This window comes from Theropithecus gelada, chromosome 8 (assembly GCF_003255815.1).
Source record: "Theropithecus gelada isolate Dixy chromosome 8, Tgel_1.0, whole genome shotgun sequence".
NCBI lineage: Eukaryota > Metazoa > Chordata > Mammalia > Primates > Cercopithecidae > Theropithecus > Theropithecus gelada.
In genome coordinates this window covers 70455621-70480681 of record NC_037676.1, presented here as the reverse complement: position 1 = coordinate 70480681, position 25061 = coordinate 70455621, and the positions used below count along the sequence as shown (strand labels likewise).

At 39.8% G+C, this 25061-nt stretch overlaps 1 protein-coding gene across 1 annotated transcript in view; it reads right to left on the bottom strand.

Moving 5' to 3' along the window:
- Nucleotides 1–25061, bottom strand: part of PREX2 (phosphatidylinositol-3,4,5-trisphosphate dependent Rac exchange factor 2) — a 290803-nt gene that overhangs the window by 16484 nt on the left and 249258 nt on the right. The window contains exon 38 of the mRNA XM_025394082.1: nt 3102–3204. Coding sequence (XP_025249867.1) covers nt 3102–3204 — 103 coding nt within the window. The remainder of the gene's footprint in view (nt 1–3101; nt 3205–25061) is intronic.

Below are 25061 nucleotides of genomic sequence, written 5' to 3'. Positions count from 1 at the left end.
CTTTGTTCTTAGTGCCCAGTGTGATGCTTTGATACTGAAGGTAAGGGGTCAGGATACTTTGGAATCCCAGTTTTTATTAAAAAGGTTAAGAAGACACTTGTGCCCGGGCGCGGTGACTCATGCCTGTAATCCCAGCACTTTGGGAGGTCGAGATGGGCAGATCATGAGGTCAGGAGATCGAGATCATCCTGGCAAACACGGTGAAACCCTGTCTCTACTAAAAAATACAAAAAGCTAGCCAGGCGAGGTGGCGGACGCCTGTAGTCCCAGCTACTCAGGAGGCTGAGGCAGGAGAATGGTGTGAACCCAGGAGGCAGAGCTTGCAGTGAGCTGAGATCCGGCCACTGCACTCCAGCCTGGGTGACAGAGTGAGACTCTGTCTCAAAAAAAAAAAAAGACATTTGTTCTAGGCTGCCATCAAAGAGCGCTAGAAATATATAATTTATGGCATAGAAAAATTTAAATTTATAATGTAAATGACAGTTTCTACTGCAAGCCTTTTAATAATCAAATCAGCTGGTTAATAAAGTGATGCCTAAGGTTGTTATAATCATTAGCAAAACATCGTGAAAGACATAGTACCCTTCTCTTCTGTCTTTTATCTTTCCTTCAAACTCAAGCAGTGAGTTAAAATAACAACTCTATGAAAAGTATATACCCAAAATCTGTAGAGGAAAACAATACTGAAATTGTAAATAAGAATAATAAATCATGCCAAAAAGCTTCTTATTCTCAAAAAAACTAAAAAATCTTAATTTTTTCATTATATTATTCATTTATATATTGTAAAACTGTAATAGACACTAAATATTATTCTTTAATATATCATCATACAAATTTGATAATGCAATAATGCAACTACTTCAATATATACTGAAGATGACAAGTATCTAACCACTTGGTCTCTAAACAGCTGAGTCTAAATGGTTAAGTAACTGTCCCTGAGGTTGAAAGGTAAAAAGGAGAGAAAATCCAAGCTAGACCTTTCATTCAGACTTGCATTCTAACTGCTCAAACCCTAAGTAGGTAAGAGTTGGCTTGTGGATTGGACTTCAGCCACAAATCTCACTGCCTGCTACTGCTGAACACTGGAAGGAGAATCGGCGACAGGAGGACTTTTGAAGAAATCTCTGGGGTCACCAGTCTGCCCAGTTTCCTTAAAAGAGGGTCCCAGGCTCTATGATCTTTCACAAAGAAGTTAAACCTTATTTCTTTGCCTCTCATAGCCATTGGGACGTCACAACTTGGGGCAGAGGAACAAGTAACAATGGAAGAAAGCTACCTATTCCAAATGTATTCAGTTTTTTAAAAAATTTGGGGGAAGAACAAGTGATATATACTGACAAAATAGTGAGGTTTATATATCAACAGGAATTTTATAAGGAATCCCATGACTTTTAAAATTATACTATACTTATATACAACAATATAATAATACTATATAAATATAATTTACATTGTATTTTAAAGAGCTTTACACCAGTTAAGTGAGTCATTGGGGCCTACATAATATCAATATTACTTTATCTCTATTTTCTCTATTTCCATTTTTAGTTTTAAAAAGTTAAAGTATTCGATATGATTATGACTATTCAAATCTATAAGGTAGAAATGGATATGTCACCAACTCATAACTACCTCCTTAGTGGAATATTCTAAAAGAAAGTAAATTCCAGTTTCTTTTGCTTGTCATAAGCTATAATTTTGAGATGGCCCTTCCCAAGTCTTCCCACAAACCTACTCTAATAAGCAACATGATCAAACAGAAAGTTGATTTCTTTCTGTATTTCTTGGCAACTTAAATCTCAACTGTGATATGAATAATCATAAGTTTACCTGGATCTACTTTTTGAAGCATAATTTGTATATATGTCCAAAAAGTCCTTCCTAAATCTTCTGGCAAATCACATCTGTGTTCATCCTTTCCAGCTGGCCCACAGTACGTCACATGCTTCTTAGTTCTAACCTTTACTTAACAAATCTCTCTTAGACCTTCTAAGATCTTGGTTTTCAATCTTCAGCTCCTGAGCCCTAACCAGAAGTACCAATATGTTCTCCCTGTGCCTGATCTCTGCATTGAAGACACCAGCTTGATGTTGGCCTCTTCAGTTGATTTTTTCATGGGCTTTGTCGTCATTCTGCAATATAGTCTTGGGAGCAAGCCCAGAGGGATTTATATGTTTGCCTGAGAGTTAGACACTAAGCTTCCAATAAACAAAGTAGTCATAATTACAAAGCATATCTTAAAAACTAAATCACTCACTGTCACTGGGCAACTCAAACCAAGTCAGCAAGTAGAGAAATTTGTTAAATCAATTTATTGTGGTTGCCCAAAGAAAAGGTAGTAGAATAACATATAAAATTTGTGTCTTTTGATTTGTCTTTCTGTAGGTTATCTTTTCTGCTAGATTAAGCACATTTTCATAATTAGTAAATTGGAGCTTAGTGCATTTTTAAAAATAACTTTAAGAGTTAAAAACTAAACCACCACACTTAGAATACTATTGGGCTACTGTATAGAATAAAGTTCATTCTATTTATAAGAGAGTATATTCTCGCCTGTAAGTACTCCAATGACCCGAAGACAGTCCAAAGACTGCTATTTATCCCCTAAAGGAAAATTCGAGGTAAGTGCTTTATCCTTGGATTAATGTACACGCTGAGTATGGCATGAAAGTCCCTTGGCATCACCAGGAGCCAGCAGGACCCTCAATTCTTTCCTCTTCTTCCTTGCCCCTATCCCTCTCCACCTCAAGCTTTACCACTAACAATTGCCAAAAAATGCCATATGTGCTTTTACTTGTTCCTTACATAAACGCCAAATTCACTGCTACTTTATTCCACTTAGTCAAGTCCCTTTCTGACTGCAGATTACTGCATAGACATCCCTTTTTCCAGAGTTATCTAAGATTCTTGCAGAACCTCAGACTGGTGCCTGCAGCATCTTCTCCCTGGGAGCATTTCTCATTCATGAGTTACCTTTGAGCCTAGTAAACTGTACATCACATCCAGGCACCTGTCAGACCCCTGATAAATGAACAAAGGAATCTTCAAGTCCAGGGCCTATAAAACAACTCTTCTCAAGTCTCCATGAGACCTACCTGCTTCCGCATCACATCTGTAGCCTGCATGATGTAGCGAGGTGGCAATCCGTGGCTTCTGGCCAAAATGATGGCTTGCTCCAGCGTCACGCTCAGGGTGCACCTGGGGGTCAAGGCAAGGGCAAGTCAGACCCCATGATTCCTGATACACCCTTTGAGATGATGTGGATTACTAATTGCAAAATCAGAAGGCACCAGCCAAAATAAAAGTGGCTAGACAACGAACCGCTGATTTTTCTACATAGAACACCAGTTTAAAAATAGATTATAAAGGTACACTACTGGGGTCAGAAATTAAGTATTTAAATTTAAAACAAACCCATGATGAACTATGTTTATAAGAGCACTTATCTACAGAAAATTAAATAACCAGAATTAGAACAAGTTTTATTCCTGAGTATTATTCTTTAATGATATTTCATGTAATTTAGAAGAAATGACTAAAGAATATTTATCATTAACTTCTAGATATTGATAATTAATAGATTTATAGTGATTTATGCACAAATATTGTAGAAGAATAAACAGCGAAATTACTATTTATTGAGGTCAGAATTGATTTTTTAAAATGTGTTTTTGGACCCAATCTAAAAGCGCATTTGTAAAAGTTCCAAAAGGAACTCGCAACTAGTTATATAGAAATGTGATACCCAGAGCAGCCCTGAGAGAAGTATTCTAACCAGCATTTAGTGACTGGTGAGTCTTTGTTCTTTTCTTTCTCTCTCTCTCTCTTTTTTTTTTTTTTTTGAAACAGAGTCTCGCTCTGTCGCCAGGCTGGAGTGCAGTGGCTCACTCTCAGCTCACTGCAACCCCTGCCTCCAAGGTTCAAGCGATTCTCCTGCCTCAGTCGCCCAACTAGCTGGGATTACAGGTGCGTGCCACCACACCCAGCTAATTTTGTGTTTTTGGTAGATACGGGGTTTCACCATGTTGGCCAGGATGGACTCCCAAAGTGCTGGGATTACAGGCGTGAACCACTGTGCCTGGCTGTTCTTTTCCTTCTCTTTAAGGCATTCTTTTATGTTCTTCCACATTGATCTCAACAGTACCCCTTAAAGCCTATGTTTATTTGTTAACATTTTCAGGTGCTGGTCTCTGAATTGTTCTTTTAAGAGTATCTGTTGCATGCATTTCATAAAAACTGTCAATTTTAGATGCTTCTCCTAAAATTGTATTAATGGATTTTGTTTTACTTGTTTTTTTTAACATATTCATATTTTAATTAGTCTTTTCCTTATTTTTGCATTTACCTCCCTGTAGTTTGTTGTTTTATTTGTATATTCTCCGAGATCTGTCTAGTATTTTTCCCTGCAAATAAAAGTAAGTTCTACAGTGCAATTGTTTCTATGGGAGAAATATCTAACTCATTGGTTATGAGGCTGTAACACGGAAGTTCTTGGTTATGAGGCTCTAACACAGAAGTCCAATGCATTTGGTAGGTTTTGACACTGATAATTAAGAAAAAGAGGAGACAGGGATTTAAAACATTACTGTTGTAATATCAGAACCTCACAAAGTGCAACTGTGTGATTACACATAACTGCATTCTAAGGAGAAATACGTAAGTTCCATTGGCTGTTAAATGACTCAAGAGGCAGCTTTCTCATTATCATTGCAGAGAATTCATTATTATTATTAACACATGTCCAGGTGCACTAAAGTTTCATTATTAAGTTCTAGTTGTACATGATGTTCACAAACTTTCAGTGTGTGAGTCTGATAACAATGCATATTGTTTTACATGTACACGTGAGCTGCAGAACAGTCTATGCCAATGAAGGCCAAGCAGTATAACTAACAGTTCATGTTTAAAAAATCAGTTTTCCGCCGGGCACAGTGGCTCATGCCTGTAATCACAGCACTTTGGAAGGCTGAGGCAGGTGGATCACGAGGTCAGAAGATTGAGATCATCATGGCTAACATGGTGAAACCCCGTGTCTACTAAAAATACAAAAAATTAGCTGGGCGTGGTGACGGGTGCCTGTAGTCCCCGCTACTCAGGAGGCTAAGGCAGGAGAATGGCGTGAACCCGGGAGGCGGAGCTTGCAGTGAGCTGAGATGGTGCCACTGCACTCCAGCCTGGGCGACAGAGCGAGACTCCATCTCAAAAAAACGAAAAAAAAAATTAGTTTTCTACAAAGCATTTAATTGCCAGTTTACTCAACAGAGCGTAACCTTTTTCTCCTCCTTAAGGTCTCCTCCACTCCAATTTTAAATGTTTATTGATCCTAACATTTTAATCAATAATGCTCATTACACCAGCTGAATGAAGCCAAGGGGTGAAAAAAAATCTTTATCTTTTTCTAGTCATGCTGAAATATGTCTGTGCTTTACTGATAAAGTACAGCTTGCTCTATTTCTTGTGTACTCGCTTATAAACAAGACCTACACACTCTGAAGGGTTTTTAATAGACAGTCAACGATTATTATTCATTTTCTTAATCCTTTTAAACTGATTTCTTTCTCCCTACCTCAAGTTGTAGTAAGCAGCAGTACAGCAGCAAATTACCCGCCAGAGATTTTAAAAGATTTTACTGTAATCAGGAAGTGAATGTGCCCAGGAACATGCTCTCTGAAAGGACATCTCAAAGTATGACTTACAATCAATCACATATCACCTAAGAGAAAAGTCTACCTTCAAATGGATATGTATATTCTCTTTCCCCAGCATTTCAAAAACAGATGGTTGCACCTTTATTTGTCTTTTCGTGCTAACCATCATGTATCTTCCAGTTAGGCCCCAAAGTTAATATGAAATGTTAAAAAAGTAAAAAGTGTTAAAAAGAGGCAGTCACATAAAGGTGGGAAATAGTGCCTGTAATTTGAATCATGGCTGATGGGTCCAATCAAGGCCTTGTATTTCCACTCACAGCATCACAGAATTCCATTTTCCTAAACTAAGCATGCGGAAGAAAGCCCCTCAGGAAGGCCGCCACTCTTCTGTCAGTATACCATTATTTGCCCAGTAGCTTTTCATCTTCTCCCAACTGTCTCAATTTGAATGTCAAGTGGAAAAAATCAGCATCTGCAAGAAACATTCTGATGTTGGCATTCTCTGATGGACTCCAGGTCCAGAAGGTGGCACACCATTTTTCAGTGGTGCATAAATATATACTCAGAGGCAGGTTTACAAGAGCTCATTTGATTTTATAGGCACTTTCTAATGATCAGAGAGACTGATATGCTATCCCTGGGCAAGAGAAAGAAAGGAGCATATTAAAGGCCAGGAACCCTCACTCAATACGAGGTTTCTCTTTTTTTGGAGACAGGGTCTCACTCTGTTGCCCAGGCTGGAATGCAGTGGCGTCATCTCAGCTCACTGCAGTTTCCACTTCCTGGGCTCGGGTGATCCTCCCTCCTCAGCCTTCCAAGTAGCTGGGACTACAGGAATATACCACCACATCCAGTCAACTTTTGTATTTTTTGTGGAGATGGGTTTTCACTGTTTTGCCCAGATTTGTCTTGAACTCCTTGTCTCAAATGATTCACCTGCTTCAGCCTCCCAAAGTACTGGAATTACAGGTGTGAGCCACCAGGCCCAGCCCAATACGGGGTTTCTTACCTGATGCCCCAATCTTCTTTCTAACATGAACTCTGTTTTACAATTAAACTAAAATTTGAATAAATCTATATTTTTACCCCACCTGGAAAATATAGGTCTTCAATTTTTCAGCTCCTTCTACTACAACATCACTTTAAAAATATTCACACAATTCTTTCCCTAGAAGCCACAAAATAATGAAATAAATGCCACAGAGTAGTATTTGTCCTTCATAAAAAGGCAATTGTAACATAGGCACTGAAAAAAGTTTGTCCATAATTTTAGTAAAAAGACATTCCAAGTAATGGCTCTGCTATGAGTATACATGTGAGGAAGCACACTTGATAGGGTAGCAAAGTTACATAGAAATGTTTAATTTCCCCATAGGAAGAAAAAGGAAAAGGTCAATATATCTGTGCTTATAATTAATAAATCTCCTTGACATATTTTGAACTGAGAACAGATTCCAAACCACTCAGTTATTGAGCACAGTTTTAATATGATAAATGTAACCTACAGTTAATGGGTTCCATTTAATTTGAAGGACACTTTGATTCAGCAATGCTAAGGAAGACGTATTAAAATGTATTTTATTGCATGATTCTTTCTTTCATTTATTAGTTTGCCAAACATTTTTTGACTGTCTACTTTGTACCTACAAATACCATAAGTTGCTGGCAGGAGTGGATTTACTGTGGAGCTACAAAAGCTTGGGTTTCAAGGCCCCTTACTTGTACGAATCCCTTTCCAGGTTCTGCGAGGGGCATTAGCACTGTGTTCACATAGTCACATACCTTTACAAATGTGCAAAAGCAAAATGTTTTAACTGCAAATGACATAGCTGCTGTCTTCTTTACACCCCAGCTTCCTTCTGTAATGTTGGGTAGTGTCCAATTGGCTGTGGTTACTCTTGAAACCGAGCTGAAGAAAGTTGAGTTGGGCACTTTGGGAGGCCGAGATGGGCGGATCACGAGGTCAGGAGATCGAGACCATCCTGGCTAACACGGGGAAACCCCGTCTCTACTAAAAAATACAAAAAAACTAGCCGGGCGAGGTGGCGGGCGTCTGTAGTCCCAGCTACTCGGGAGGCTGAGGCAGGAGAATGGCGTAAACCCGGGAGGCGGAGCTTGCAGTGAGCTGAAAACCGGCCACTGCACTCCAGCCTGGGTGGCAGAGCGAGACTCTGTCTCAAAAAATAAAAATAAAAAAAAAAAGAAAGTTGAGTTGGGATGCATTCAGGCTAGATTTGCTGGGACCTATTTATTGGACAATAATTACTTTCATTGATGGCTGGGTTATTGTAGTATTCTGTGTAGAAATGGCATCTAGAGTATTCCTACTGCCCATTGCACACAATCACCCAATGCTGGAAAAGAGGTGCAGGACCAGAGGTCATGATGTAATACACCCATATCCTGAGGCCCCCAGGATGGGAAATGTGTATGTTCTGGAGGACAAAAGGGTTGAAACTATACAGCCAGAAACTACTCTGTGGCATATTCTTTCAAATGTATGGTTCATATGCTAAAGAAACTTAGAGACGTTTTCTTTTCTTTTTTTTTTGCATTTGACAACAATTTAAAAATACATAGCAATTTATTTTTTCTTATATTCTGAATATTAACTTTCATTCCTATTTTGTTTTGTAATTTTCTAAATTCTTTCTGACTTTATTTTACTTAACTTCAGACCCCCAAATCTCCATTACTCCAGTGTGTAGGAGATGCAACAGTGAACAAAGCCAAGTCCCATCTCTTTTGATGATCAAATTTCAGTGAGAGGACAAAGAAAATAAAGAAGTAAATGTATAATATCGGGTGGGAATGATTTACCCAGAAAAAATAAATTTTGTGGCAGATTAGAAAGTGGAATGGTACTAGTGAAGGGTGTAATGGCAGAGGGAGGTATTGTTTTGGGGAAGACCACTTCAAGGAGAGTAAGTACAAAGGCCCTGAGGTTAATGCCAGTTCAGTCTGCTCATGAACAAGTGTGGAGCTCAATATGCTGGTGCACACAGGGAGAAGGAGATGAGGTTGGGGAAACAGCCTCAGCTCAAACATACAGAGCCTTGGGCATCAGAGTTTAGGAGTTAGTGGGTTTGGTTACTTCTTTGGTTGACATGAAAACATTTCTATATTTACATGATATCAAAGAACAATTTAAGTAAATTACCAAAGTAATTTACTAAGTACCCAACCATAACAGTTTATCAACACTGTATTCAAAGCATCTTCAGTTGCTTTCCAGTGACAACATTTTCAAAGGCAAACTCTTCATCCTCTCCCACTTTCCACCTCATTATCCCAGTATCCTACTTACTGCCCACAACCCACAACTGCTTTCCGCTTTCAGTCAGCTTCTTAGTACCATTGTACAAACCCCTCCCCCAATCCCATGTCCATTTATTCTCTGTCTTTCACTACTTTCAAACTATCTTGGAACCTCTTTCCGAATGCAAAATGGCAGCTGACAACAGAAGGGTTTAAAGACAGTCTTATGGAGCTGTACCCAGGTTACTTCTACTCTCAGCCTGCATCTCCCCCGTGAACTGAGGAAAGCAGGGATACTGACCTCATAAAGTATAGCAAGAAAGACCTGAAGTGATGAGTGTGATCCCTGCCCATGGTAAGTCTGTGTAGAGGAGCCTCCTCTTTATGGGAGTACATTATTTGGAAAAACTTAAGGAACACAAGTAAATCACAGTTTCTCAAATCTCATCATATTTCCACTATGTAAAAGGTTTCTACTTTATATTTTTATAGTCCTTTTTATCCTAAAGAAGTGCTCACTAAAATAACCCTGGAGTAAATTATGATGTTATAAGATTACAATAATTACATGAAGCTAAAGACAAATGTGTGCCAATATTTCTTTTAAAAACCAAGTTCAGTTAAAGTAAAGTCTACCAGACTATAATTTGGGCATTTGCTGATAAAATTCTTGGTGATTTTTTTTTTTCAGGTTTTGTCCCAGTTGATCTTAGACACCAGATCTTGAGTTTATTTTATATAGCAAACTGCAGAACTAAAGGAAGGTCAGGAAAAGCATGTGAACTAATCTCCTGTTTCCCAACCCCATTTCTAGATGCCGGAGAAGTGTCTCCCATCCCCTCCTCAACTAAGTCTCACTGGAGAGACAAAGCTTCGTTTTCTAAATTGGCTTACATGCAAAATATTGTATTTCAATCATTTCTAACTTAGGTTCATTATACTATATTTAGTTTGCTTTTGAAGATATCAGTTCTTGCTTAAAGTGGATATTGTTTACATGTTAACCCTCCCTTTTAAGATGACTCATAACATTTCTATAATAGGCTGGGCGCGATGGCTCAAGCCTCTAATCCCAGCACTTTGGGAGGCCGAGACGGGCGGATCATGAGGTCAGGAGATCGAGACCATCCTGGCTAACACGGTGAAACCCCGTCTCTACTAAAAACTACAAAAAAAACTAGCCGGGCGAGGTGGCGGTGCCTGTGGTCCCAGCTACTCGGGAGGCTGAGGCAGGAGAATGGTGTAAACCCGGGAGGCGGAGCTTGCAGTGAGCCGAGATCCGGCCACTGCACTCCGGCCTGGGCGACAGAGCAAGACACTGTCTCAAAAAGAAACAAAAAAATAAAAATAAAAATAAAATAAAAGCATTAAAAAAAAAACAACAAACATTTCTATAATAAATTAGATAGAAGAGTCTCTCAAAACCTACAGGCCTCCTACATTTGGTCATTTACCACAATTACAGACAAAAACAACCGTTTTATTCTAAAATCAGTTCTATATTTCAAAACCTCCAGAAACCTACTGCCTCATTTAATATTGATTCAAACTGTACTGAGCAAGGAAGCCAATCTCTCAAGGGCTGAAATGCATTTTACTGAACACGTGGGGAGCTGTAATACCCCTTTTGGGCCACACTGTAACTCACAATGAAATGACATGGGAAACCAGAACTATTCGAGGTTTATGGTTCTGAGCTCTGTTTTCCTACTGTGGATTTATTTGCCAGCTCTCAGCATGCTCACTGTCAGAACACTGATATTTTGCTTGGTAGCTAATCGTTATATTGCTATTTCCTGAGGGCAACCCCAAATGTTTTTATTACTAGTGGAGGAGGGTTACTCAGACCCTAACGCATTAAATAAAACACATGAAAATCTAGGGTGATGATCTCTGAATTTGTAGTCACAACAATTTGCCATAAATCGATGTTATGTAGATGTTGCAGTAAAACACGTTTTTAAAGTAATTACGAATAGGAAATGTAACCTTTAGTAGGGGATACTTTTTATTTCCCCACATTTTTAAAATTGAAGGTGGGATTAAACATTAATTTGAAAACTTCTATTGTTCTTGATAATGTTACCTACGAAGATACCACCAGAAACTATCCCTGAAAGAAAAATACACTGAAATCGAGGTTCCAAGATGGCCGAATAGGAACAGCTCCATTCTGCAGCTCCCACCGTAAGCAACCCAGAAGACGGGCAATTTCTCTGCATTTCCAACTGAGGTACTGGGTTCATCTCACAGGGGCTTGTCAGACAGTGGATGCAGCCCACATAGCAGGGCAGGGCATTGCCTCACCAGGGAAGCACAAGGGGTCCGAGAATTCCCTTTCCTAGCAAAGGGAAGCCATGACAGACGGTACCTGGAAAATTGGGACACCCCCACCCTAATACAGTGCTTTTCCAACAACCTTAGCAAATGGCACAACAGGAGATTATATCCAGCGCCTGGCTGGGAGGGTCCCACACCCACAGAGCCTTGCTCACTGCTAGCACAGCAGTATGAGATTGAACTGCAAGGTGGCAGTGAGGCTGGGGGAGGGGTGTCTGCCATTGCTGAGGCTTGAGTAGGTAAACAAAGGGGCTGGGAAGCTCCAACTGCAGCTCCAGGGACCTGCCTACCTTTGTAGACTCCACCTCTGGGGGCAGGGCATAGCTGAACAAAAGCTAGCTGAAACTTCTGCAGACTTAAATGTCCCTGTCTGACAGCTTTGAAGAGAGTAGTCGTTCTCCCAGCACGGAGTTTGAGATCTGACAACAGACTGCCTCCTCAAGTGGGTCCCTGACCCCCAAGTGACCTAACTGGGAGGTACCTCAGTGTAGGGGTGACTGACACTGCATACGGCCGAGTGCCCCTCTGAGACAAAGCTCTCAGAGGAAGGATCAGGCAGCAACATGTGCCATTCTGCAGCTTCCACTGGAAATATCCAGGCAAACAGCATCTGGAGTGGACCTCCAGCAGACCTGCAGTTGAGGGTCCTGACTGTTAGAAGGAAAACTAACAAGCAGAAAGGACATCCACACCAAAACCCCATCAGTACCGTTGCCATCATCAAAGACGAAAGGTAGATAAAACCACAAAGATGGGGAGAAACCAGAGCAGAGAAGCTGAACATTCTAAAAATCAGAGCGCCTCTTCTCCTCCAAAGAAACGCAGCTCCTCGCCAGCAATGGAACAAAGCCGGATGGAGAATGACTTTGACGGGTTGAGAGAAGAAGGCTTCAGACCATCAGTAATAACAAATTTCTCCAAGCTAAAGGAGGATGTTCAAACCCATTGCAAAGAAGTTAAAAACCTTGAAAAGAGATTAGACGAATGGCTAACTAGAATAACCAGTGTAGAGAAGTCCTTAAATGACCTGATGGAGCTGAAAACTATGGCATGAGAACTACATGACACATGCACAAGCTTCAGTAGCCGATTTGATCAAGTGGAAGAAAGGGTATCAGTGATTGAAGATCAAATGAATGAAATAAAGTGAGAAGAGAAGTTTAGAGAAAAAAGAGTAAAAACAAATGAATAAAGCTCCCAAGAAATATGGGACTACATGAAAAGACTAAATCTACATCTGATTGGTGTACCTGAAAGTGATGGGGAGAATGGAACCAAGTTGGAAAACACTCTTCAGGATATTATCTAGGAGAACTTACCCAACCTAGTGAGGCAGGCCAATATTCAAATTCAGGAAATACAGAGAATGCCACAAGGATACTCCTCTTGAAGAGCAACTCCAAGACACATAATTGTCAGATTCACCAAAGTTTAAATAAAGGAGAAAATGTTAAGGGCAGCCAGAGAGAAAGGTCAGGTTACCCACAAAGGGAAGCACATCAGACTAACAGTGAATCTCTCGGCAGAAACTCTACAAGCCAGAAGAGAGTGGGGGCCAATATTCAACATTCTTAAAGAAAAGAATTTTCAACCCAGAATTTCATATCCAGCCAAACTAAGCTTCATAAGTGAAGCAGAAATAAAATCCTTTACAGATAAACAAATGCTGAGAGATTTTGTCACCACTGGGCCTGCCTTACAAGAGCTCCTGAAGGAAGCACTAAACATAGAAAGGAAGGCCGGGCGCGGTGGCTCAAGCCTGTAATCCCAGCACTTTGGGAGGCCGAGACAGGCAGATCATGAGGTCAGAAGATCGAGACCATCCTGGCTAACACGGTGAAACCCCGTCTCTACTAAAAAATACAAAAAACTAGCCGGGCGAGGTGGCGGGCGCCTGTAGTCCCAGCTACTCTGGAGGCTGAGGCAGGAGAATGGCGTAAACCCAGGAGGCGGAGCTTGCAGTGAGCTGAGATCCGGCCACTGCAGTCCAGCCCAGGCGACAGAGCCAGACTCCGTCTCAAAAAAAAAAAAAACATAGAAAGGAACAACCAGTACCAGCCACTGCAAAAACACCCCAAACTGTAAAGACCATCAATGCTAGGAAGAAACTGCATCAACTAACGACCAAAATAACCAGCTAACATCATAATGACAGGATCAAATTCACACATAACAATATTAACCTTAAATGTAAATGGGCTAAATGCTCAATTAAAAGACACAGACTGGCAAATTGGATAAAGAGTCAAGACCCATCAGTGTGCTATATTCAGGAGACCCATCTCACGTGCAGAGACACACATAGGCTCAAAATAAAAGGATGGAGGAAGATCTACCAAGCAAATGGAAAACAAAAAAAAGCAAAAGTTGCAATCCTAGTTTCTGATAAAGCATACTTTAAACCAACAAAGATCAAAATAGACAAAGAAGGCCATTACATAATGGTAAAGAATTAATTCAACAAGAAGAACTAACTATCCTAAATATATATGCACCCAATACAGGAGCACCCAGATTCATAAAGCAGATCCTTAGAGACCTACAAAGAGAGACTCCCACACAATAACAACGGGAGACTTTAATAGCCCCACTGTCAACATTAGACAGATCAATGAGACAGAAAGTTAACAAGGATATCCAGGAATTGAACTCAGTTCCGCACCAAGTGGACCTAATAGACATCTACAGAACTCTCCATCCCATATCAACAGGATATACATTCTTCACAGCACCACATCACACTTATTCCAAAATTGACCACATGGTTGGAGGTAAAGCACTCCTCAGCAAATGTAAAAGAACAGAAATCATAACAAACTGTCTTTCAGACCACAGTGCAATCAAACTAGAACTCAGGATTAAGAAACTCACACAAAACTGCTCAACTACATGGAAACTAAACAACCTGTTTCTGAGTGACTACTGGGTACATAAGGAAATGAAGGCAGAAATAACAACGTTCTTTGAAACCAATGAGAACAAAGGCACAACATACCAGAATCTTTGGGACACATTTAAAGCAGTGTGTAGAGGGAAATTTATAGCACTAAATGCCCACAAGAGAAAGCAGGAAAGATCAGAAATTGACACCCTAACAACACAATTAAAAGAACTAGAGAAGCGAGAGCAAACACATTCAAACACTAGCAGAAGGCAAGAAATAACTAAGATCAGAGCAAAACTGAAGGACATAGAGACACAAAAAAACCATTCAGAAAATCAATGAATCCAGGAAGCTGGTTTTTTGAAAAGATCAACAAAATTGATAGATCACTAGCAAGACTAATTAAGAAGAAAAGAGAGAAGAATCAAATAGACACAATAAAAAATGATAAAGGGGATATCACCATTGATCCCACAGAAATACAAAATACATCAGAGAATACTATAAACACCTCTACACAAATAAACTAGAAAATCTAGAAGAAATTGATAAATTACTGGACACATACACCCTCCCAAGACTAAACCAGGAAGAAGTTGAATCCCTGAATAGACCAATAACAGGCTCTGAAATTGAGGCAATAATTAATAGCCTACTAAACAAAAAATGTCCAGGACCAGATGGATTCACAGCCGAATTCTATCAGACGTACAAAGATGAGCTGGTACCATTACTTCTGAATCTATTCCAATCAATAGAAAAAGTGGGAATCCTCCCTGACTCATTTTATGAGGCCAATATCATCCTGATACCAAAGCCTGGCAGAGACACAACAAAAAAAGAGAATTTTAGACCAATATCCCTGATGAACATCGATACAAAAATCCTCGATAAAATACTGGCAAACTGAATCCAGCAGCACATCAGAAAGCTTATCCAACATGATCAACTGGACTTCATCCCTGGGATGCAAGGCTGGTTCAACATACGCAAATCAATAAACGTAATCCAGCATATAAACAGAAGCAAAGACAAAAACCACATGATTATCTCAATAGATGCAGAAAAGAACTTCGACAAAATTCAACAGCCCTTCATGCTGAAAACTCTCAATAAACTAGGTATTGATGGGAAGTATCTCAAAATAAGAGCTATTTATGACAAACCTACAGCTAATATCATACTGAATGGGCAAACACTAGAAGCATTCCCTTTGAAAACTGGCACAAGACAGGGATGCCCTCTCTCACCACTCCTATTCAACATAGTGTTGGAAGTTCTGGCCAGGGCAATCAGGCAAGAGAAAGAAATAAAGGTATTAAATTAGGGAAAGAGGAAGTCAGATTGTCCCTGTTTGCAGATGATATGATTGTATATTTAGAAAATCCCATCATCTCAACCCAAAATCTCCTTAAGCTGATAAGCAACTTCAGCAAAGTCTCAGGATACAAAATCAAGGTGCAAAAATCACAAGCAATCCTAAACACCAACAATAGACAAATAGAGAGCCAAATCATGAGTGAACTCCCATTCACAATTGCTTCAAAGAGAATAAAATACCTAGGAATCCAACTTACAAGGGATGTGAAGGACCTCTTCAAGGAGAACTACAAACCACTGTTCGATGAAATAAAAGAGGACACAAACAAATGGAAGAACATTCCACGCTCATGGATAGGAAGAATCAATATCATGAAAATGGCCATACTGCCCAAGGTAATTTATAGATTCAATGCCATCCCCATCAAGCTACCTCTGACTTTCTTCACAGAATTGGAAAAATCTACTTTAAAGTTCATATGGAACCAAAAAAGAGCCTGCATTGCCAAGACAATCCCAAGCCAAAAGAACAAAGCTGGAGGCACCATGCTACCAGACCTCAAGCTATACTACAAAGCTACAGTAAACAAAACAGCATGGTACTGGTACCAAAACAGAGATACAGACCAATGGAACAGAACAGAGCCCTTGGAAATAATGCCATACATCTACAACCATGATCTTTGACAAACCTGACAAAAAAAATGAAATGGGGAAAGGATCCCCTATTTAACAAATGGTGCTGGGAAAACTGGCTAGCCATATGTAGAAAGCTGAAACTGGATCCCTTCCTTACACCTTATACAAAAATTAATTCAAGGTGGATTAAAGACCTAAATGTTAGACCTAAAACCATAAAAGCTATAGAAGAAAACCAAGGCCATACCATTCAGGCCATAGGCATGTCAAGGACTTCATGACTAAAACACCAAAAACAATGGCAACAAATGCCAAAATTGACAAATGGGATCTAATTAAACTAAAGAGCTTCTGCACAGCAAAAGAAACTACCATCAGAGTGAACAGGCAACCTACAGAATGGGAGAAAATTTTTACAATCTGCTCCTCTGACAAAGGGTTAATATCCAGAATCTACAAAGAACTTAAATTTACAAGAAAAAATCAAACAACCCGATCAAAAAGTGGGCAAAGGATATGAACGGACACTTCTCAAAAGAAGACATTTATGCAGACAACAGACACGTGAAGAAATTCTCATAAGCACTTGCCATCAGAGAAATGCAAATCAAAACTACAATGAGATACCATCTCACAGCAGTTAGAATGGTGATCATTAAAAAGTCAGGAAACAACAGGTGCTGGACAGGATGTGGAGAAATAGGAACATTTTACACTGTTGGTGGGACAATAAACTAGTTCAACCATTGTGGAAGACGTGTGGCGATTCCTCAAGGATCTAGGAACTAGAAACCATTTGACCCAGCCATCCCTTTATTGGGCATGCACCCAAAGGATTATAAATCATGCTGCTGTAAAGACACATGCACATGAATGCTTATTGCAGCACTTTTCACAATAGCAAAGACTTGGAATGTCCATCGATGATAGACAGGATTAAGAAAACATGGCACATATATACCATGGAATACTATGCAGCCATAAAAAAGGATGTGTTCGGCCAAGGTGGGTGGATCACGAGGTCAGGAGATCGAGACCATCCTGGCTAACATGGTGAAACCCCGTCTCTACTAAAAAATACAAAAAAAAAAAAAATTAGTCGGGCGTGGTGGTGGGAGCCTGTAGTCCCAGCTACTTGGGAGGCAGGAGAATGGCATGAACCTGGGAGGCAGAGCTTGCAGTGAGCCATGATCACACCACTGCACTCCAACCTGTTCAACAGAGCAAGACTCTGTCTCAAAAAACAAACAAACAAACAAAAAAACCTTGCCAGAGTGGGTGTGGTCAGGATTAAAATTATTGCTTTCCAAAAATCTTTGTTTAGTGATTTATGACTTATTTCATGTCTAGAGTAAGAAAGGTTATAAACCTCCAAGTTATGAAATTAAAGTCATCCACCACAAGAGATTAATGTGTGCAGTTCAGTGTGTTAATGTATCCACTACAGCACATTTCATGCCTATTAATTTCATATTTTATACTATCTCTCAAATGTCTCCTCTCTAGCTGCACTAATATCATCTCCTGCCTAGACTGGTGCAACCTCACTCTAACCTTTCCTGTCTGGCCTCTTCTCATTGGTCTTCCTCCATAGTGAAGGCGACCTTTTTAAAATGCAGATATAAATACAAACACAGGAATGGCTTCCCATTTCTTCACATGAAATACAAGATCTTCACAATATGGTCCCTGGTTTTCCTCACTTCTATTCCATACTTAAATGATTGTATAGTTTTCTGCAATCATCAACTATCATAGTTCCCATGTTTGTCTGATCTCATATGCCCTGGTTGAAGTCACACACAATATCTCTTACCCCACTATCTCACACTCATCTGGAAGGTGTAAGGATTAAGAACATGGGCAAGACAGATAATTTCCTGAGTTGGAGCCTGGCTTTGCTAATAACTATGTGACCTTGGGCAAGTTACTGAAGCTCCTCAAACTTGGTATCCTCCTCTGTAAATTGAATTTAATAATAATATACAACACAGAGTGTTGTTTTCAAGATTATATGAAATAATTCATGCCTAATACTTCGTATGAAGTATAGCATGTCATTTATTCTCAACAAATGTTCAAAATTTTTATTACTATTACCACCACCACCACCACTAGGCTGGACTGGTATCTATATTGACTATAGCTTTTCTAGACCCTAGCATACTTCCTAGGATGCAGTAAGCATTCAATACATACTTATTTTTAAAATTACATGAATTCCTAATGTGTGCCAATGATATTATATTCATCCCCCTAAAAGACTAGATTTATTTATGTATACTCTGTGTTTGCCACGTATTTGCTCGAGAAGTGTTCACTTATTAAATATATTCTGGGAAGTGATAAATGCATTATGGAGACAATAAACATTAGCAAAAGAAATCACAGATTCTCTTACAGCTTCTAAATGGGATATGATTCTTCTTTCATAATCAGTGCCTTGCATTTCCCTCTCTCTGGATTTTAACGATTGCTCCTACCACATCTGCTGGTTAACAACTCTGTTTGAATTATAATACTATATATATATATAAAATAGCATACTGATTAGTCTTATAGTAACTATATTATTAATTATTATATCTTCAAAATTCTCCATTTATTTGTCAATATTTTCCTAAGTCAGAAGAACACTTTTGAAACCTTTACTATTCAAGAGAATTGTCAAAATGACAAGTTATACATTCTTCCTCTCCATTGTAGTTTGAAAAGTATGTATCCTCTCCTTTGGGTCACTTAAAACCCAATCCTTGGACTATCTTTTCCTGTTTTCATTTTCATGATTAAAAAGAACTGACGCTACATAGTATGGCTGTCTGGCTTCCCAATGTGGTTCCACTGGCAAGACATTAGACTCTAAGAGCAGTGAGGGCAGGCATCCTGGGGTCTCCCGGGCTGGTGCAGCAAAGTGCTTGACACATAGCAGTGCTCCATAGTTTTTTTCTTGCTCAACAAATAAATGGATGAACAAATAGATGAATAAATGTCTAATTCTTTTTAAATCCTAAACATCTGTCTTCTGCCATATGCTCTTGGGTTTTGATACCAGGAAATAAAACCCTATACTTGAATTCAAGGGTAGCTCTAAAAACAAGCTCGAATAGGATCCAACACATGTGTATTCTATTTCTTACAGATCAGAAGAGATAACTTTTGTATTTTTCATACTCCTCCCTATCATTCTCTGGTGACCCATTACTGTGATTTTTAATAGCTCTTACAGGAGTTATCCTATTTTTAGTAGGTACAATCTCATTTAAAACAGATGTGCTTCATATTTCTAGCTGTGCAATGAGAAGACGGATTCGCTATCAGAAACACAGATTTAGACTGAACATTCTGAGTAGTCAGGAATGCTAGAACCTGTACTAGCTGTTTTCACATACACTGCTCTTTTAATCCTCGTTATCTTTGTGAGAAAGAAATCATTATTCCCATTTCACCGATAAGTCCCTGAGAGACGAGGTGATGTAATCACTCACTCCCTTGCACAGCGAGTAAACAACAGGATTCAAAACCCATTTTTGGATTCAAAATCTAGGGCCCTTTCTACTGTACCATATTCGAATCACGTAGATTAATATATTTAGAGAATTTCAGCTCCCAACATCCATAATTCAACAATCACAAGCTTGGGCTCAGCATTTATATTTTAAATGCATTGTTTTGGTAGAGATCAATTCAGGCAGTCCAAATTACTTCACTGTGAATGTAGACTTCATCATACTAAAATGAGTTCATGATTAAAAAGAAACTAGATTTGAAGTATGCTAAGTAAGCATATCGATTGTAAAGTGATCAAGTAGTAAAAATAAATTGAAGGGAGAATGTGTTCCTTCTTGACTAAAGATTTGCATTTTTCTATATAAAATGCACTGTTCTGTGTAAAGTGTGTTCATTCCTGTAATGATCGCATTTATTCTGGCTTCTAATTACTTTCATAGAGCACCACTGTGAAAAGTCTATTGACAACTAGAATGAAGCACCTGATTGAAGAAACTAATTCTCTAAGGTTGTGCAGTTATAGTTTCCCTGATCCCTTTCATTACCTTCCATAGAGGAAGAATTGTACACCTGAGGACTAATGCAGTCTGTTAAATACTGATCAATCCCCATGTGGCTGCTATGGTTCTACATAGGCAGAGTCTCTGCAGAATAAATACGGAAAGGCCTGCAGCTGACCTATTGATCTTCCCACCTTATTCACCCTGAGCAAGGCTTTGGTGACAAGCAAAAGTCTTGAGAAAATTGCTACAAGTCAGTGGGAATGTGAAAAACCCAACTTGCTTTTATTTTCCTGTAGACAGAAGCAGCTTTTAAATGAAACACATAAATACTTTTATGTGGAGGAAAAAAAGGACAAATAGACTATTTGTTTCAGCAACAAGTTCTCTTATCCTGCACACACACACACACACACACCCCATATATATATAAATATTAAATATTGATACTCTTTTTTTAGAAAACTTTGAATGACAGGATAACAACTGCAATTCAAAAGCCAGTACTTAGGCAAATTTTTAGTATAATTTATAGAAATGACCTCCCAATATTTATTGATACATTCAATATTATTGATCATTTGACTCCTGTCAAAAGGACAGCCCTGGTAAAATTTTCCTGTGACCATACTGGGTTTCTGTGATTCATAGCCCGAGAGCTGGAAGACCAGGGTTTCTGAGTAGCTGAAAAGAAAGCAGAGGGAAAGCAGGCAGAAAGTAGCCCTGTGGAAAACAACTGAACAGAATGCAGCAGAGATGGGCAACAGCTGGGGTAAGATCTGATCCTGGCTGCAGACGCAGAACTTGATCGAATACTCCACTCACTCCATCTATCTTAAGGCAAAAAAGCAATGGAGTTGAAGGGATGCATTTTCAGGGCTGCACAGGGAATTAGCCATGAAATTCTCATTAAAGATAATGGGACTTTCTATTACCACTTTCAATACATTCTCTGAAAGTTCTCAGCATTTATCTTTAAACTAAGCTTAAAAATCAACTGCCAAGCAAAAACATTCCACATCCCTCATTACTTTCTATTCAAGCCCATTAAGGTATGTTTTTCTTTGACACAGATTCCTTGTGGAGGTTAGCATAGAGGTGACTGGGGACCTTCCGGGGTTGGGTAATGAGCATTTAGGCACTTGGAGAGGTATTTGCTATGCCAGGAATGTATATGACTAGGAAACAGCAGTGTGTTAGGACCTTAAATACTGCAGCCCGCAGGTTTGAATCTGCTGCTCTGCATTTTAGATTCTTCAGCCTGGATTTAGCTCACCAAGTTATTTCATTTCTATTTTGGTGGGTGGGGCAGGCGGAATTTAACTGAATAGTTTGGGTGTCTACCCCAGCTACCTGAAGTTCCTCAGCATTCTCATTCGCTCTCTAGATCTCAAATTTGACTTTTGTCCTTACTGCTCATAGGTTCTCTGACGACAAAAATACTTTAAAGAGGTGTCTAGTATGTGGTTTTTATCCATATCTCCAGTTCTTTGACACTGGACCATAATTGTTTTCTCTTTGGCCTGTTTATCTGAGACACTGAACAGAACTTTGTGCATTTGACACCTTTGAGTGGATCCTTCCGTTTTACCCTGAGGCACCTCCTCATCAGGGCACACAGAGGACGGGGATGTGAGGCATCAGGGAATATTAATACTCTATATGTGCTGCCTGGGGATCTTTCTTCTTTTCTCAACTTATATAGTTGGCAGCTGATTATTCTTTCATGCCTGCTCCTGGAATACCTGCTCCTAATACCCAAAGTGTGTTCCCTAAAAATTCTTCGTAATGTTTTAAACCCAGCTCAAATATATCTCTGAAAGCCTTCTCTGCCATGATCCCCCTTTCTCTCTCTGTACTAATCACCTCCACATTTGTTTTTCCATAACCTCCTGATGCCTGTCCTTGTCACCTGTGAACCCATCAAAGGACATCTACAATTCAACATGGAACAGTGTAACAGATTAATTCAATACCCTCTCCACAATGCCCTCAAAGATGAATGCATATTTTCTTTCTATGGAAGCCCCCCATCCTGATTTATTTCCAAGCTGGTCAGTCAGAGTCATCGATACTCCTCTGTGATGGCTGACTCGGGGTGTCGACTTGGCTGGATTCAGATACCCAGACAGCTGGTAAAGCACTGATTCTTTTTAATGCTACAGTAGGCACTGAGCCCCTTCTTCTGCTGAGAGGCAAAACCATATAGTGTGGCATCTGATTAGAATGATTGAGCTGTCCCAGAGGTGTCTGTGAGGGTGTTTCTGAAGGAGACTGGCATATGGGTCCATGGACTGAGTGGGCAAGAGTCACCCTCAATGTGAGTGGGCACCATGCTGTTGGCTGGGGACCCACATGGAACAAAAAGGAAGAGGAAAGGTAAATTTTATGCTTTCTCTCCCGGAGCAGGGATGCCCCTCTTTTCCTTCCTTTAGACATCAGAACTCCTGGTTCTCTGGGACTCACACCAGTGGGCCCCCAGAAGTGTGACCGGTAGTTGGACCAGGAGTTTCACAGCGTGGGCCTCCTTGGTTCTCAGGCCTTCTGACTTGCACTGAACCACACTACTGGCTTCCTTGGTTCTCCAGCTTGCAGACAGTCTACCTGGGACTTCTCAGCCTCCACAGTGCAGTGAACCAAATCCCCTAGTAAGTCCCTTCTCATCTCTCTCTGTTCTATCACTTCTGTTCCTTTGCACAACTGTGACTGAACATTCTCCCTCTTCCCTATTCTCTATTTCTCACCAATCACCGAGTCCTGTTGACTGCCATTTAATACCTTTCACATCTAGCCTTTCCCTTCTAACCTCTGAGCCCATGCTTCAGTGCTAGGCCTCATCTTATCTTGCTGTAATACTGTAAAATCCTGCTGTCTCCCTGCCTCCAGCCTTGTCCCATTACAGACCATGATAGTAATTCTTATTTTTGTTGGTATTTTAAAAAATATCTAATCATGTTATTCTTTAGCTGAAAACCCATCATTGGCTTCCTAAGGCCTACAGGAGAGAGTCACAAATCCTTCAACCAGCAGCCAGAGCCTTCCACTCTCCAGTCCTGTCCAGTCACTACCCTCTCCTCTCAGCACTGCTTCGCTCTCACTTGACCACCCAGCAAGAGCACAGGATTTCCTGTGAACTCCAGCTACGTAGTTACTGCACATCTCTGCATTGTCTTTTCACATTATTCCTTTGTGCTGAAGGATGGAGAACCCATCCTTCTCCACTTCCATTGCCTGGTGAGTGCTGGTCATGCTTTAAAAATAGGTGTTACCTGGCTGGGCACAGTGGCTCACCCCTGTAATCCCAGCACTTTGGGAGGCCGAGGTGGGTGGATCATGAGATCAGGAGTTCAAGACCAGCCTGCCAAGATGGTGGAACCCCGTCTCTACTAAAAATACAAAAATCAGCCAGGCGTGGTGGCGGGCACCTGTAATCCCAGCTACCCGGGAGGCTGAGGCAGAGAATTACTTGAACCCAGGAGGCAGAGGTTGCAGTGAGCTGAGATCGTGCCACTGCACTCCAGCCTGGGTGACAGAGCGAGGCTCCAGCTTAAAAAAAAAAAAAAAAAAAAAAAAAGGTGTTATCTCACTCCCTTCCTGGGTATTTAAATCCCACCCCTCTATACTCTTCCTGAATATGTTAGAAGACCTGGTGCCAGTTTACGATTAACATCACAAAGGCAGGAATGCTGCTTCCTTCCTGCAAGCCTATGATGGTTAATACTGAATGTCAACTTGATTGGACTGAAGGATGCAAAGTATTATTCCTGGGTGTGTCTGTGAGGGTGCTGCCAAAGGAGATTAACATTTGAGTCAGTGGACTGGGAAGGGCAGACCCACCCTCAATCTGGGTGGGCACCATCCAATCAGCTGCCAGCACAGCCAGAATAAAAGCAGGCAGAAGAATGTGGAGAGATTAGACTGGCTTAGCCTCCCAGCCTACATCTTTCTCTCATGCTGGATGCTTCCTACCTTCAATCATTGGACTCCAAGTTCTTCAGCTTTGGGACTTGGTCTGGCTTCCTTACTCCTCAGCTTGCAGATGACCTATTGTGGGAACTCACAGTCGTGTGAGTCAATACTCCTCAATAAACTCCCCTTTATATACACATCTACCCTATCAGTTCTGTCCCTCTAGAGAACCCTAATACAAACATCTTCCATACTACCTGCTCTCCTGCTCTCTTAACATGCAGAAAAAAGAGAATCATTTACATTGGTGAGATACTCATATTTCTTCCCTCCTCTGGAAGATGGAAAATTTATCTTACGTCACTAATTAGAGTAGTTATAAAATCCCTAACCTTGGAGATCTCAGTAATACATTCTAGAAAATGACTGGAATTTTATTTCATTTATAATATAATTTGGTAGATTTAGGAAAGACAATAACTTCAGTTTATCTGAAACAAATACAAAGAACCATGCTCTGTTTGATCGTTTTTGAAGTAGATTCTGTATTTATTCCTGTATCTATGCAAATAAAATGTAGTAATGTAAATACTTACATTTTATTAATATGCTCAAATAGTACAATTACGTTTGGCAGACACAGATGAAATATAACTAATACTTGAGTATACATATGTTTGACATATTAGGACCTAGGCTTTTCCTCTCCTTTTATATGTACCAAAAGCAAGGCCTGTTTGGTCAATATCATACGATTCCTAGATGTCAGAACTAGAAACCATTGCAGTAAGATGTCACCCTCTCATACACTGTTTTATTAATCCTTGCTCACCATACATCTAATTTTAAGAAAATAATGTACATTTTAAAATAAAATGATTTAATATACTAATTTATTAAGATACCTATTAAGCAAAAAAGAGACAGTGATATCACATGCAAATATGACCACCTTTTTAAGGATAAAGAAGTTTTATTATAGATAATGGGAAGAAGTAATACAATGAAACCTTTTCATATTTACAATATTTAACTTCTTCCTATAATTTT